Source organism: Aquarana catesbeiana, linkage group LG07, assembly GCF_042186555.1.
Source record: "Aquarana catesbeiana isolate 2022-GZ linkage group LG07, ASM4218655v1, whole genome shotgun sequence".
Lineage (NCBI taxonomy): Eukaryota > Metazoa > Chordata > Amphibia > Anura > Ranidae > Aquarana > Aquarana catesbeiana.
In genome coordinates, this window is record NC_133330.1 from 5,630,900 (window position 1) to 5,646,606 (window position 15,707).

Genomic DNA, 15,707 nt, shown 5'->3' on the forward strand with positions numbered 1-15,707 from the left:
TACAGAGGAGCTTACACTCTAATGTCCCCTCCCCCCACAGTCACATCAGTCTCTATACAGAGGAGCTTACACTCTAATGTCCCCTCCCCCACAGTCACATCAGTCTCTATACAGAGGAGCTTACACTCTAATGTCCCCTCCCCCACAGTCACATCAGTCTCTATACAGAGGAGCTTACACTCTAATGTCCCCTCCCCCACAGTCACATCAGTCTCTGTACAGAGGAGCTTACACTCTAATGTCCCCTCCCCCCACAGTCACATCAGTCTCTGTACAGAGGAGCTTACACTCTAATGTCCCCTCCCCCACAGTCACATCAGTCTCTATACAGAGGAGCTTACACTCTAATGTCCCCTCCCCCCACAGTCACATCAGTCTCTATACAGAGGAGCTTACACTCTAATGTCCCCTCCCCCACAGTCACATCAGTCTCTATACAGAGGAGCTTACACTCTAATGTCCCCTCCCCCACAGTCACATCAGTCTCTATACAGAGGAGCTTACACTCTAATGTCCCCTCCCCCACAGTCACATCAGTCTCTGTACAGAGAAGCTTACACTCTAATGTCCCCTCCCCCCACAGTCACATCAGTCTCTATACAGAGGAGCTTACACTCTAATGTCCCCTCCCCCACAGTCACATCAGTCTCTATACAGAGGAGCTTACACTCTAATGTCCCCTCCCCCCACAGTCACATCAGTCTCTATACAGAGGAGCTTACACTCTAATGTCCCCTCCCCCCACAGTCACATCAGTCTCTATACAGAGGAGCTTACACTCTAATGTCCCCTCCCCCCACAGTCACATCAGTCTCTATACAGAGGAGCTTACACTCTAATGTCCCCTCCCCCACAGTCACATCAGTCTCTATACAGAGGAGCTTACACTCTAATGTCCCCTCCCCCCACAGTCACATCAGTCTCTGTACAGAGGAGCTTACACTCTAATGTCCCCTCCCCCACAGTCACATCAGTCTCTATACAGAGGAGCTTACACTCTAATGTCCCCTCCCCCCACAGTCACATCAGTCTCTGTACAGAGGAGCTTACACTCTAATGTCCCCTCCCCCCACAGTCACATCAGTCTCTATACAGAGGAGCTTACACTCTAATGTCCCCTCCCCCACAGTCACATCAGTCTCTGTACAGAGGAGCTTACACTCTAATGTCCCCTCCCCCACAGTCACATCAGTCTCTGTACAGAGGAGCTTACACTCACTGCACACTGTATTGAATAATAAGGCGATATAAATGAATATAATGATTTCTCCCATCCCCCCTCAGAGATAACACTGAATGGGAAGCTCTCCCCCGATAGACGCAGTTTCGCTCGGCTGGGATTGGTGAACAGGAAGAAGTCGCTGTCGATGGATATTTCAGCACATAATATTACGGTGATCAGTGGACAGGACACTCAGACCGTCCCCTGGACCTCCACGCTGCAAGGAGTGCGGTGAGTGTCCGATGGATGTTCATTGGTCGAGCAGCACCCCGCCCCCATGCGTCCAGCACTAGAGGATTATGGGACTGAAGGGCCACTATGATCAGCGGCTTTTAGTAGACACGCCCAACTCGCTTCGTTCCGGATACAAATTCGGACGAATTTCTGGCTGTTTGGAGAATTGGATGTATCCAAATCTTTGAATTAAATAGTAACAAATAGTAACAAATTTCGCTGAAATCCCTTAAAATTCGTTTAGTTTATTCGTTTTCTAACAAATTCCAACTTTTCAGAAAGATTAGAATTCGAATCACCCGAAAAACGATGGACCGATCCGAATTCTGTGTGAAGAAATAGTTGGTTGTTAAGCAGCGGGTCGGGAAGCCGCCCGCCCGCGTCCCTAGCAACCGAGGAGTCATCATCTGTGGGCGGGCTTCCCCCTCTGACAATGTAAAGAAAAGAATGCTAAATGTTAAAAAAAAAAAAAAAGCGTAGGGTCCCCCCTCCCCCAGTCCATACCAGGCCCTTCGGGTCACGTGACGTCAGAAGCCACCGGGTGACGTAGCCGGGTGGCCCCGCCCCTTACCTATACTTATTTCTTCCCCCATTCACATAGGGGGGAGGGGGCCAGGATCTGGAGGCCGCCTTGTTAAATCCCCCCCCCGCCCTCAGACCCCGACAACCACAGCCCAGGGTTGTCAGGAAAGGGCCCTTGTCCCCATCAACATGGGGACAAGGTGCTTTGGGGGGGCGCAGAGCCCCCCCTGCCCCAAAGCAACCCCCCCTATGTTGAGGGCATGTGGCCTGGTATAGTTCGGGGGGGGGGCGCTCGCTCGTCCCCCCCTTTCCTAACCTGCAGGGCTGCATACTCAGATAAGGGTCTGGTATGGATTTTGGGGGCTGCTTTTTAAAAAAATGTTGGTGTGTTAAAAATCCATATCAGCCCCGAAGGTTCTGGTTTGAACTAAGTTTGAATTCCTTAGATAATTAATGAACGAAACTAAATTTAACGAACACTAAAAAGAAAAAAATTAAACGAATTTCCGAAACCAAACTAAACGAATTCCATAATGAAATGAAATTAGTTACATAACGAATCTATCCGAAAGGGAACGTTTTTCCATTCTGCACGTCTAGCTTTTAGGATGGCGGACTGGTAATGGAAAATGTGTGCCGCTCGGGCTACAAGGGAACACAGTCCATTTTGTTCCAAATCAGTTTTTTGATGAAATTTGACAAATTCGTTAAGTCAGAAATATTAGAATTAACGGAAACCCGTTTGACAAATTTTTTCGAAAGTTTGAAAATCGAAAATTTGAAAATCCGAACATCGAAAATTTGGAAATTCGAAGGTTCGGAAAATTGAAAAACCGAAAAAACGGAAAATTCGGGAATTCGAAAACCAGAGGATTCAAAAATTCGAAAATAAGAACGAAAATCCGAAAATTCCAAAGAACAAAAATCCGTAAATAAGAACAAAAATTTGAAAACCTGAAAATCTGAAACAATTACTAACTAATAATAACTAATACGAACTATTAAATTATAGGTATTGGAATTTCTTTTCAAATTTGGCTGTTAGTGAACGTAACGAGTCTAAACAAATTGAACGTAACAAATTATTAATAAATAATAATAATATGAAAATAAAATTATTATTATTTGTTATTATTAATTTGTTACGTTCCATTCGTTTAGATACGGCATTCGTTATTTCGGATGATACATAACTTCGGATAATTAATAACTTCGGATAAATTCGTTATCATTACGTTCACTAACTGCCAAATTTGAAAGGAAATTACAATACCTATAGTTTTAATAGTAATAATTATTCTTAGGCCCCTTTCACACTGGGGCGGTAGGGGGCGTCGGCGGTAAAACAGCGCTATTTTTAGCGCTGTTTTACCGCGGTATTCGGCCGCTAGCGGTGCGGTTTTAACCCCCCCCGCTGGCGGACGAAAAAGGGTTAAAACCCCTCGTATAGCGCGGCTATAGCCGCGATATTACCACGGTATAGCCGCGCTGTCCCATTGATTTCAATGGGCAGGAGCGGTTTAGGAGCGGTGAAGGAGCGGTGAATACACCGCTCCTTCACCGCTCCAAAGATGCGGCTCGCAGGAGATTTTTTCTTCTCCTGCCAGCGCACCGCTTCAGTGTGAAAGCCCTCGGGCTTTCACACTGAACAAACAGCGGAGGCTGTTTAGGGGCGGTTTGCAGGCGCTATTTTTAGCGCAATAACGCCTGCAAACCGCCCCAGTGTGAAAGGGGCCTTAGTTATTATTTCGGATTTTCATTCTTATTTTTGGATTTTCTGACTTTCTTTCGTATTTTAGAATTTTCGGATTTTTGAATTTCTGAATTTGTTTGAAATAAAGAATTTCGATCATAACGAATGACCTGAAAAAACAAAAAAAAACCCAAATCGAATGAAACGAAAACGAATGGATTTTTTTGGCAGTGCACGTCTAGTCCTGTGCCCACCACTGTGAGCGCCGGCCAGGGAAGGAGCTTGTCTCGGCTCCAAACAAACTGTTGAGCAAAGGATGGTTTCCATGAAGTCGCACAGCGATGCAGACCCACTGGTATTGGAATGAATGTCAGTCTCAACCTGGACTCCCACCAGGCCACGCCGCCAACGAGTTTCACTCCGCCCCTCGGAGCTTAATCATCCTCACGATGCTGTCCAGCACCTCAGGTGGCTCAGCAAGGAGAGCTACAGCCAGATGCAGTAGAGGGCGTGGGTTCAGATCCCGGTCCTGAGACATAAAAGTAACTCAGGCAGCTTTACGTCAAAGGCATCTCCTCCCACCGCCGCCCGCAATGACTCCTGGGCTCTCCCATTTCTCCAGGAAGCCCAGGGCTACAGTCAGTGGTATGGACGGCTTCCCACAGAGGAGATGGAGGAACAGCCTTTCCAGGGGCTGACTGTCAACTTTTGGCCCAGGCAACAAGTGCAACCCAGAGTCCCATGGTGCAGCGACTTGGCCCCCCCTCCCGCTTTCCCTCTTTCCTGCCTCCTACTGACCCTCATCCCAGGCTGAAGCTCTGCTCCCAGGTACTTTCTGCTTACTGGGCGGGTCTGGCAGGACATTGCCTTCTGCACTGAATCCACGTTCCCGGGGGCTGTAGGGGGGAGCTGGGGCAGCTCGGTCGGGGCTGGCCAGCTCCTGTGGGGCATGGAGCTTCCTCTGCTTCGACATAGCGTATCCATGCTGGGGGGGGGGGGCTTTGCTCTGTCCACATCCTCATCCCACACTCGGTAGGACACTGGTGGGGACTTGTTACTCCTCTTCACCAAGAAGCTCTTAGGCATGTCTATGGTGGATATGGTATGGCCTTTTTTACGGGGCATCAGAGTGGCCTGGGGGGGCAATTGCCCCCCTGACCCAGTTCACTCCGGTCCTTTCTCCAGTCTCCTCTGTGACGAATGATCCTGGAAGCGTTGATGATTTTGCCACTTCTGATTTCAGAGCCGTCATTTCCAGGCCGGTAGAGCCAGGGGAGCATTTAATCCAACACGGTCTGTGTTTGATCAGCTGCTTTGAAGAGCATTGGAGACATCAGGGGTCTAATAGGCCCTGGGTGTTTCCATAAAGAATATCTGTCACCTGCCCAAAGCTATTTCAGGGGGGCTTCTTCACCCCCAACAATTAATAAATTGCCCCGATAGGTGAGCAGTTAGGTAGCACCAAACAACCAGGCCTATAGCAGAGCAGTAAGAATTGCTCTGGCCCATAGGGGGCGTAGAGGCTGAGAGTTGAACCGGTTATTAGGGGACACAGTCTATTGATCTGGAGTAAATTCCTGTCAATCTTTCTGCCTCTTCAGGTCTGTGAATAAAGAAGCACGAAAATTATTTCTGACCCTGGAAGGCAGGTTCCGCGCCATCGTTTTACTGAAGAAGAACCCCGACCATTTGAAACTTCACATAGAGAATAAGAAAGCGGACTCAGAATTCCACATGGGATTGATCGGTATGGACTGAACCTTCCACAGGATCTAAATCTGAACCACAAGAGATCTTATTTTTATTTTTTCTGTTTTCCAGGTCAGATGATGGTAAAAGATAACATCCTGGTGGAAAGCGATGAGGTCACCATCCTTGGGGAAACCTATCCTGCCAAACAGTAAGGATCAGAATTGTTTGGATGAAAGGACCACTGAACCCCAAAAAGCCCAATGGCACCCAACACTTTGTAGAAAAGGAAGAGATAGCCCGGGCACCACACACCTCACCGGGCCTGAGTGGTTAGTAAGTAAAAGCAGCCTCAGCATGATTCATCCACGCCGTGCTCCCAACATGTTTCGTCCTGCATGGAGGACCTCCATGATTAAGCCCGGGGGGTGGGGCAAAACATGTTGGGGGCATGGCTTGGATGAATCAAGCTGAGTCTGCTTTTACCTGCTAACCACTCGGGCTTGGCAAGGTGTGCAGCAGCCGGACTATCTCTTCCTATTCTACAGCGTGCTTTCTGCGCTCCAACCTGCACCCTCATCAGGATCCAATTCATCAGACCTTGCTAGCCTAAACAGAGACCACTAAGCATTTATACATTTATATAGCTCTGACTTATACCGCAGTGCTGTACAGAGATCACCAAACCAGCCACATCAGTCTCTGTACCAGAGGAGCTTACACTCTAATGTCCCCTCCCCCCACAGTCACACACTATTATTATTATACATTTATATAGCTCTGACATATACTGCAGCGCTGTACAGAGAACACTGAGCCAGTCACATCAGTCTCTGTACCAGAGGAGCTTACACTCTAATGTCCTCCTGCAGTCACACACTATTATTATTATACTTTTATAAATGCTTAGTGGTCCTCTCTCAGGCTAACAAGGTCCGATGAATTGGATCCTGATGACTTGTGAGGGTTAAGGCTGGGGAAAGGTTCATCCAGAACCAAAGCACACTGTAGAAAAGGAAGAGATAGTCCGGGCAGCCGCACACCTCACCGGGACACAAGTGGTTAGCAGGTAAAAGCAGCCTCAGCTCAATTCTTTTAAGCCATGCCCCCCAACATGTTTCGCCCCACATAGAGGACCTCCCTGATTAGGCCTAAGGGGTACGGCTTGGATGAATCGAGCTGAGGCTGCTTTTACCTGTTAACCACTCAGGCAGGGTGAGGTGTGCGGAGGCTGGACTATCTCTTTTTTTTTTCTAAAGCGTTCTTTGGGTCTGGATGGACCTTTCTCCAGCCTGCACCCTCACTGGTCAGTGGCATCCAATTCATCAGACCTTGTTAGCCTGAGTGGGGGCCACTAAGCATTTATCATGGACCATCCAACACCATCCAACACTTTGTTTTATTCAAACAAGAGGTAAAAGTGCTGCTACCCCAAAATCCCATATGAATAGGATAAGATCCAGGCACCAGTTCCCGGACTCACATGGTACTTGCCGTTTATTAGTTCAGTGAAGAAGTGAGAGTCCGGCACCAAAGCATCTTGCGTTTTTAAGGAATCATTTTATTTCTCCAACAAGACATAAAAAAAGACTCAATTCCTTGTAAAAGATTGATGCATTTCAGCCTCTGTTGGAGGCCTTAGTCATAAATTGTTTTATGACTAAGGCTTCCAGTAGAGGCTAAAACCCATCAATCTCTACAAGGAAGTGATTCCTTGTTATGTCTTGTTGGAGAGATAAAATTATTCCTTTAAACTCAATATGCTTTGGTGCCGGACTTTCACTTCTTCACTTGGTTTTATTACCTGGTGATCCTGCCAGTAGATTTTCTACTTCCTGAAACAAGGTGACAACGCTGCTCCTTCTGCCGTGGAATCACACAGCAGAGTTGTCACCCTGTGGACCAGATATGTAATTTTGGCCCTCATTCACACCTGAGCGTTTTGTGGTCCAAAGCTCAAAGCTCCAAAATGCTCTTCGACCAAATCCCATGTACATGAGTTATTTTTGAAAGAGAATGACAAATTCTGGGGTGTGTGTTGAGGAGCTTCTACAAAACTTCACATCACTCAGAGGTCTATTTTAAAATGTTTATTGGTCAAGACCAGTGGTCTCCAAACTGCGGCCCAGGGGGGCTGGATGTGGCCATGTGTCCCATTGACAGTGTTAATGGGACACTATTTCTCCCATTGACACCAACTACGGGGCACTGTTATTATTCCCAATGATACAAAAAATATGGTAGGGCACTGTTCCTCCACCTTATACCAAATGTTATGTTTACTCCCACTGATGCCAGGAAAATTTCTACTGTGGGGCACAGTCAGGCCCCCCCCCCCCCCCCTAAAGTCTGAAGGACAAAAACTGGCCCTCTGGTTAGAAAGGTTGGAGAGTTGGGGACCCCCCGGTGAAGACCATCAAATACAGCCAATGCATTTCGGGAGGATAGCCTCCCCCTTCCTCAGGCTCAGGGCTGCAGCAGTAGATGTAGATGTGGGAGGCCCCCCCCCCCCGTGGTCTGACCTCACATGCAAAGCGAATACATCGGACAATTTTTATCAAGCCTCATTTTAGGTCTCCTCATGATTCTAATCACATCTACTGCTCCTGGGCCTGGTGTGCCAGCAGGGGACCCCAGAAGAGGGTGCACCAGTCTTCTGAAGACCACCACTTTAAAGAAATTGATTGAATTCAGTTCTTAAGTCTAATGTAAAATCCTCCTCTTCTAGATTTCCAACTTGCAACTTCTCTTCCTACGGCGTGAAGCAACCAGGGCCGTGTACAAAGGTGACCCTGAAATCCTCCAATGCATTCGCTGGGGTCAGCCACGTGGTCCCGGGGATCTTCGATTTCCCACCTGACTCCTAAAATGTAAAAAAAAAAATAAATACTTTTCTGGACGATTTTCTGCATTAAGAATTTATCTTATTGGTTGTCTCCTGTGTTTATCTCCAAGTAATAAGACTGTTAACACAATAAACACGTGAAATTTACAGTAAATGATGCGAGAAATTAATTTTGTTATTGGATTTCTATAGACATAAGATAATTATTGCTCGGTGATTTTATAACTGTAGGTCATGCCCAGTGCTGGGACAAGGTCCTCTAGCGCCCAGAGCGAACATGCCAAACTCTGCACCCCCCCCCAAGATGTATGAGCATTATGTTAGCAAACCCCCCCCCCAAAAAAAATTGGGCACTAATCTGTATGCTTACCCCTAATCATAAATCCCCCCTCCTCCCAGGACAAATCCACCACCCCCTCTGTTGAAATCCCCCCCTCCCAGCACAAATCTGTGCCCCTCCCATCCCCCTCCCAGCTCAAATCCTCTCTTTCCCCAAATCCTCCCAGCACACAACCCCCCTCCCAAAAAAAATAGCTCCTCCTAGCCCAGACCCTCTACTCCTCACCCCCCCCCCCGGGTACACATCCTCCCCCACTCCAAATCCCCCCCCCAACACAAATTCCCCCTCCTAGTACATATCCCCCCCCCCCCAACATTTTTATTCCCTCCTAACACTAATCCCCCATCCACCAAATCACCTCTTCTAGCACAAAAAACCCAAATCTCCCCTTCTAGCACAAATCCACTTCCCCCTATCCCCCCTCCCAACACAAATCCCCCCAAATTACCTTTCCTAGCTCCTAGCACCCCCCCCCCCCCCCAGATTTTCCCTCCTAGAAGAACTCTTACCCCCTGCTGCTCCCCCAGATTCCCCCACCCAACACAAATCCCCTCCCCCCCCAAATCTCCTTGTGGCAGCCCCTCCCCATTTCACATGATACCACAGTGCCCAGGGCATCTACCCCTCCTGCCCCCCCCTTGTCCCGGCCCTGGGTTACAACTGACCCTTCCATACACCTCCAGGCTCCACCAATTTCAGGCATGAAGGTTCCTGGCACACTGCTGGTGTTTCCCAAAGATAAGTCTGAGCGGTTCTATCTGAAGAATAGACATGGATGTCAGGCTGACACGTTTTTTTTGGGGGGTGATTGTTAAACTGTCAGATATCCCAACCACTGTCTAAAGGGAGGCAAACTTTAGACTTGACCACAAGGTAAAATCACCCCTCCAAATGCTCTCATATATATAATTGAACTTTCCTTATTGTATTTTCCTGCTGGGGTGTCACTATTCGTGGGTCCTCTTTGTCACCTATGGGTGCAAATTCACTCAAAGAGCCACCCAGATTCAGTAGATCTTCAGCATACTGTAGCTGCCAGTGGTGGAGATAATTACACGGTTAACATGGAAGGTTCTATGGTGACAACCAACAAGTGGGCAGGCAGACGGTGGAGTGTGACCACGGGTTCCAGGTGGGTGGTTGGAGGATCACGGGCAGCAGAGAGATAACCAACACTGAGGCAGGCTAAGTTCAGGGTTCTCAGGCAGGTATGAGTGCGGCATACTAACACACATTCTACAGGTTGGAGGACACAGACCATGGCATGGGTTGGAAGTTCTGACCACACTTTAAAGAATGCTAATGAGCGCAGGTGGAGGACTTACAGCATGGCTCCGCTGCAGTGCAGAAGAAGTCCAGTAGATGGTGGTGAAGGTTCTCTGCAATCCCTAAAATGTGAAGACTTCTTTACAAACATGAATGATTGATCTGATATGGTTGGACTTTATCTCGTGCTCTCTTCTTTACATACATTATATTACCAAAAGAGGCAAATAGTCCACCCACTCCAGTGTTCTGCGCTCTGAGCCCACGCTTTTTTGACTTGTGTTGGTTTTTCCCTTGTTTTGGCCACCTCTGACTCTAATCACGTGCGAGTAAAAAAAAAAAAAAAAAAAAAAAACCCAATTTGAATCTATGCGTATGGTGCCCTGCATGTAGATTAGTGGTCTGGATGCATGGATGGGGGGGTAGCGCTCGTGCGCCCTGTATGGATGGGCCGCCATGGATGGCATCCCAGTCTTAGTCCGTAGGGTTCAATATGGAGTTATCCCACCCTTTGCAGCTTCAACTCTTCTGGGAAGGCTATCCACAAGGTTTAGGAGGGTGTCTATGGGAATGTTTGACCATTCTTCCAGAAGAGCATTTGTGGGGTCAGACACTGATGTTGGACAAGAAGGCCTGGCTCGCATTCTCTGCTCTAATTCATCCCAAAGGTGTTCTATCGGGTCGAGGTCAGGACTCTGTGCAGGCCAGTCAAGTCCCTCCACCCCAAACTCGCTCATCCATGTCTTTATGGACCTTGCTTTGTGCACTGGGCCAAATCATTTGGTGGAGGGGGGATTATAGTGTGGGGGTGTTTTTCAGGGGTTGGGTTTGGCCCCTTAGTTCCAGTGAAGGGAACTCTTAAGGCATCAGCATACCAAGACACTTTGGACAATTTCATGCTCCCAACTTTGTGGGAACAGTTTGGGGACGGCACCTTCCTGTTCCAACATGACTGCCCACCAGTGTACAAAGCAAGGTCCATAAAGACATGGATGATCGAGTTTGGGGTGGAGGAACTTGACTTTACTGTCCGAAGAGTTGAAGCTATTATAGCTGCAAAGGGTAGGGCCAACTCAATATTGAACCCTACGGACTAAGACTGGGATGCCAATAAAGTTCCTCTGCGTGTAAAGGCAGGCGTCCCAATACTTTTGGTAATATTGTCTACCTTTTGTTTCTCACGTGATACGCCACCTTGCAGCTAATTGGTTTGGGAGCCTCACAAAAAATCTGCAGTCTATACGCCAGGAGAATTAGAGGGATCCTCAAACTTCAAATACAGAACTGCCACTCCTCCCTACGATGACTTTCTTGTATTCAGCCTAAGTTCAGATAGTAAACCGATGGGGGGGGGGTTTCCGTCCAGAGGAGCGGTTGACAAAGCCAATTGGCAGATGGTAGATGGAGGTTTGTTGATCTTCAGCCAGTTGGAATGAAGGGCTGTAAGCGAAGATTATTTATTCTGTGTTGTTCCAGTGTGTTTATTCTCCAGTGACCATGACCCTACGAGGGCATTGCACAATTACACAACAATGGAGAAAAACAACATTCAATTCACAAACTGGAGCCAATCGGATGAAGCTGCATTCACATCAAGACATATTGAGCATTAGTGGTGGCCGGTGGAAATTTTTTTTTGGGGGGGCGTCAAACAGTATAACACCAACCCCCCCCCCCCCCCCGGGTCGGTTGGTAGAACTTACCCCATCACCGGCAGCTTCCCCTGCTCAGCGGCCTCACGTTCTTCTGCTGTTCTCCTGCGGTCTCTTGTTCTCCGGGTCATTATGGCGGCTTCCGTTTTCTCCCTCCTCCTTGGCAGCCAATCGGGAGTCTTCTCTTTTCGGGCCAATCAGAAAACGGGTCTCACACCCGCTTCTGATTGGCCAGATTGAGGATCAGTCTTTCAACAGTGAATGTTCATTTGCTGTTGTAGCACACCTGGGTGGGATCGGAACACATCCTCTGCGTCCCGAGCCCACCTGATTTTGAAGCCTATTAGAGCCTTTGGCTTTAATCAGGTGCTTAAAAAAAGAAAAAAAAACCCTGCTGCTGTAATTCATGCACCCGGTGCCCTGAAAGGGGCCTGATGCATAAATAGGGGGTGGCTGCAGCGGCCGTGGATAGATTCATGCTATGCATAGATTCATGCTATGCATGAATCTATCCATTACCATATAGGGGGGGTGGAGTGGTGAGAAGGGGCAGCGCCCGGGCGCCCCCAATGGATGGGTCGTCACCGTTGAGAATGCACGCGAAATCACGCCATATTTGTGCACCTTCTTGTGCTGTGCGCATAGGGCCACCCATTCCTTTCAACGACACAGCAAACACTCCAAAGTGACCTTATGTAGCTTTTTGCATGTAACGATGGGCCGATCGACCCCCTGTTCAGTTCGGGGCAGAACTTTCGAACATCACAACAGTTCGGAACCGAATAACAACAAACCTCATTGAAGTCTATGGGACCCGAACCGGAAAAATCAAAATCGACTATTTTGAAGGCTTATATGCAAGTAATTGAGCATACAATGGTTATGGGGGTCCGGGTACTACCCCGGGGGACATGTATCAATGAAAAAAGTTTGTAATAAATGTCATTTTTAAATGAGCAGTGATTCAAAATAAGAAATATGAGAAATGAGAAATAACAAAAAAAAAATTAAAAATTCCTTTAAATATAGTGCCTGGGGGGTCCCCTTAGTCTGCCTGTGAAGTGGTACATCTCTACTGTGTATAGAACCTGCTACAGCAATAATAACATTTATAAAGACAAAAAAAATGAAATTTTCAGAGCAAGCTTTCTTTATTGTATAAACCACGGCTTGGGGAGCCAGTCTGTATGATGAATCCACCATGTAGTGCACTGGGAACAAGATTAGCAGCTCAATTGCATACTGGGCAAGTTCTGACCAATGGTCTATTCTCGTAACCCAGTAACCCAGTGGATCGTCAACTGGAAAGCTCTCTATATCTGTTTTTGCCCCTAGATAATCTCCCACCATATGATGAAGACCCTGCCTATGAGATGTGGAAGCTGACAGCCCTGGGTGCCGAGGACTAAAAATTTTGAAAGGCATTACTGAGGCGGCCCCCTTCTCCACCGCTCCTCTCTTGACCAACAGAAGCCTCAAAACTGTGTTTTCCACCAGACTGTAACCAGAGTCAGGAAAGGCGTTACATAAACTCCTCCTCAAGAGATTTCATCTTCTGCTCTCTCTGTGGGGACAAGATGAGTTTCAAGACTCTCCCCTTGTAATGGTGGTCAAGGAGGGTTGCCACCCAATAGTGATCCTTCTCCTTGATGCCATGTATTCTCAGGTCCTTTGGCAGGCTTTGAAGAATGAGGGAGCCCATGCATCGCAAGTTTGCGGAGGCATGAGAAGCAAACTCCACGGGGTCACTGAGGATTACAGTATCTGGATCTGCCTCCTCCCAGCCATGTACTACTCCCAAGGGTGCTAGGGATTGAAAACCATCTGTTAAGGGTTGATGTATGTCTTGCTCTACTTCAATGCCTCCAAAGCTGCCAGAATACCCCCCCTCCTCCTCTCACTCCTCTTGTGTGTTCTGTGGTGTAGGAAGAATGGCGTCTGCATAAAGTGGGCCTTGAGAGGAAAGGAAGTCCTCCTGTTCCTCCCGCTGCTCTGCCTCGAGTGCTCTGTCCATAATGCCACGCAGAGTCTTCTCCAGCAGGAACACAACAGGGATTGGGTTACTGATGCATGCATTGTTACGGCTCACCATCCTTGTGGCCTCCTCAAATGGTGACAGTGCAGTGCATGCATCCTTTATCAGCAGCCATTGCCGTGGGGTAAAAAGTCAAGTTCCACCTGGTGGGCATGTCACAAACCAGGCGGGTTACGGGCAGGTGGAATTCCCACTGAATTTTTGCCAACTGAGCACTGGCTGTGTATGACCGTTTGAAATAGCTACAGACTCTTCTGGCCTACTAAAAAATGCTTCACCACCAAATTGAGAACTGTGTTAACTTTCCCTGTCTAAGGGCAGACAGGAGGTGTGTGGCATTATCACATACCAACATTCTTGGCTCCAGCTGGCATGATGTGAACTACCTCTGGGTCTGCCCCTATAGAGCTGCCAGAATCTCTGCTCCGTTGTGGCTCCTGTTCCCTAGACAGACCAGCTGAAGCACTGCATGGCACCTTTCAGCCTGACTCATTGAAAAGCCCTTTGAAGGCTTAGGGGGTACTTGTAGTTCATGGGACAATTCAGCAGAGGAGGGCATGGAGGAGGAGGAGTGGATGGAGCTGGCAAATCCCACATCATCACCACTAGCTGTATGGAGACGTGGTGGCACAACAAGCTGCACCACTAAGCCCTGTCCTGCATCCTTCCGAGTTGCAGAGTTATTCAGTGTGCTCTGAACGTAATATATCGTCCCTGACCATGCTTGCTGGACTATGTGTCAGCAGTAATATGGACCTAGCAGCTGACTGCATTGCCCAACGATGTCACAACATTGCCTTCCACATGATGGCAGAGAGCTGGAACGCCCTTACGTGAAAAGAAATAGTGACTAGGACACCTGCCATTGTGGTACAGCACATTTTGCAAATTCAAGGAAGTGGGGCTGAATCCACCAGACAGAAAGGCAGGAGTTTTAAAACCAGCACTTTGACAAGCTTGAGTTTAGATGCTGGGCATGTGGGTGGTAGTGACTGGGGCAGAGACATTTGCCGGCTATTGTCTACAGCTGGTGGTGTGCTACTGGCAGATGTGCTGTAAGGATCTGGGACACCCCGCGCTACACCATCATCCCTGTCAGTGGAGGCTGCTGAGAGGTCATAAGGTATAACGGGGGTAATCCGGGAAGGTGAGGAGTGAGGAGGAGCAGAATTCCATCCCTTTTGTGTGGCTTTTAGGTGCTCTTGCCAGCGGGCTGATTGGTGGGAGGTTAAATGCCTTGTCAAGCATGTGGTACCCAAATGGCTGGTGTTTTTGCCATGCTTGATGCAAAGCTTGCAAATTGCGATTGGCTGCATATGTGCTAAAAAAGGCCCAAACAGCTGAGCTGTGGGAAGTGGGCCCGGAGATAACAGCTCCACAATGTGATGGAATAGGGTGGCTGCTCTCCATTCTTCCATGATGACTGCCTCGTTGAGGTTGTGCCTCACCCTCACTTTCCTCCTCTGCTTTATCCGGCACCCAAGTCACATTAGTGACCTCATCATCATCATCTCCTCCATCCTCATTATCACTGGAGACAACTTGGCAATACGCTCAGAACCTCAGAACCCACATCTGAATTGAGTAATGGCTGTGCATGGTCAAGGGGCAAGTGGGTGATTCTTTGTTCAAACAACTCTGCTGACTCCTACATGCCGGATGCTGGGGTTATGGCAGGAGTAGCCAGGGCCGGTGCTACCACTAGGCAAACTAGGCAGCCGCCTAGGGCGCCCTTCTGCCTAGGGCGCCCTTCTGCCTAGGGCGCCCGGCCTCTGGTGTTCCTACTCTCTTCTCTCTGCAGAAAATAACCAAGTCTCAGCATCAGCAGGCAACCGCTGCTCCATTAGCACATAGTGTCAGAGGCGCAGCAGCGGCGGAGGACTGTGGCTGTGCCCCGACACCTAAATGAATGGAAGCAAGCAAAAATTCATTGATAGGCTGCTTTGAGGGGTGCTGATAGGCTGCATTTCATGGGCACTGGTGAAGCTACAATTGATGGGCGCTGGTGAGGCTGCATTGATGAGCGCTGGTGAGGCTGCATTGATGGGCACTGGTGAGGCTGCATTGATGGGTGCTGGTGAGGCTGCATTTGATGGGCGCTGGTGAGGCTGCATTGATGGGCGCTGGTAGGCTGCATTGATGGGTACTGGTGAGGCTGCATTGATGGGTGCTGGTGAGGCTGCATTAAAGGGCGTTGGTAGGCTGCATT

The 15,707-nt window shown here is 48.4% G+C and overlaps 1 protein-coding gene across 5 annotated transcripts in view; it reads left to right on the plus strand.

Moving 5' to 3' along the window:
- Window positions 1–8,359, plus strand: part of LOC141102630 (inter-alpha-trypsin inhibitor heavy chain H3-like) — a 53,396-nt gene extending 45,037 nt beyond the window's left edge. For all 5 annotated transcript variants that reach the window (XM_073591544.1, XM_073591542.1, XM_073591543.1 and 2 more), the window contains 4 exons: window positions 1,285–1,453; window positions 5,273–5,418; window positions 5,493–5,571; window positions 8,089–8,359. In XM_073591544.1, the coding sequence (XP_073447645.1) occupies window positions 1,285–1,453; window positions 5,273–5,418; window positions 5,493–5,571; window positions 8,089–8,227 (533 nt within the window). In that variant the 3' untranslated portion in view covers window positions 8,228–8,359. The remainder of the gene's footprint in view (window positions 1–1,284; window positions 1,454–5,272; window positions 5,419–5,492; window positions 5,572–8,088) is intronic.
- Window positions 8,360–15,707: the final 7,348 nt, after the last annotated feature.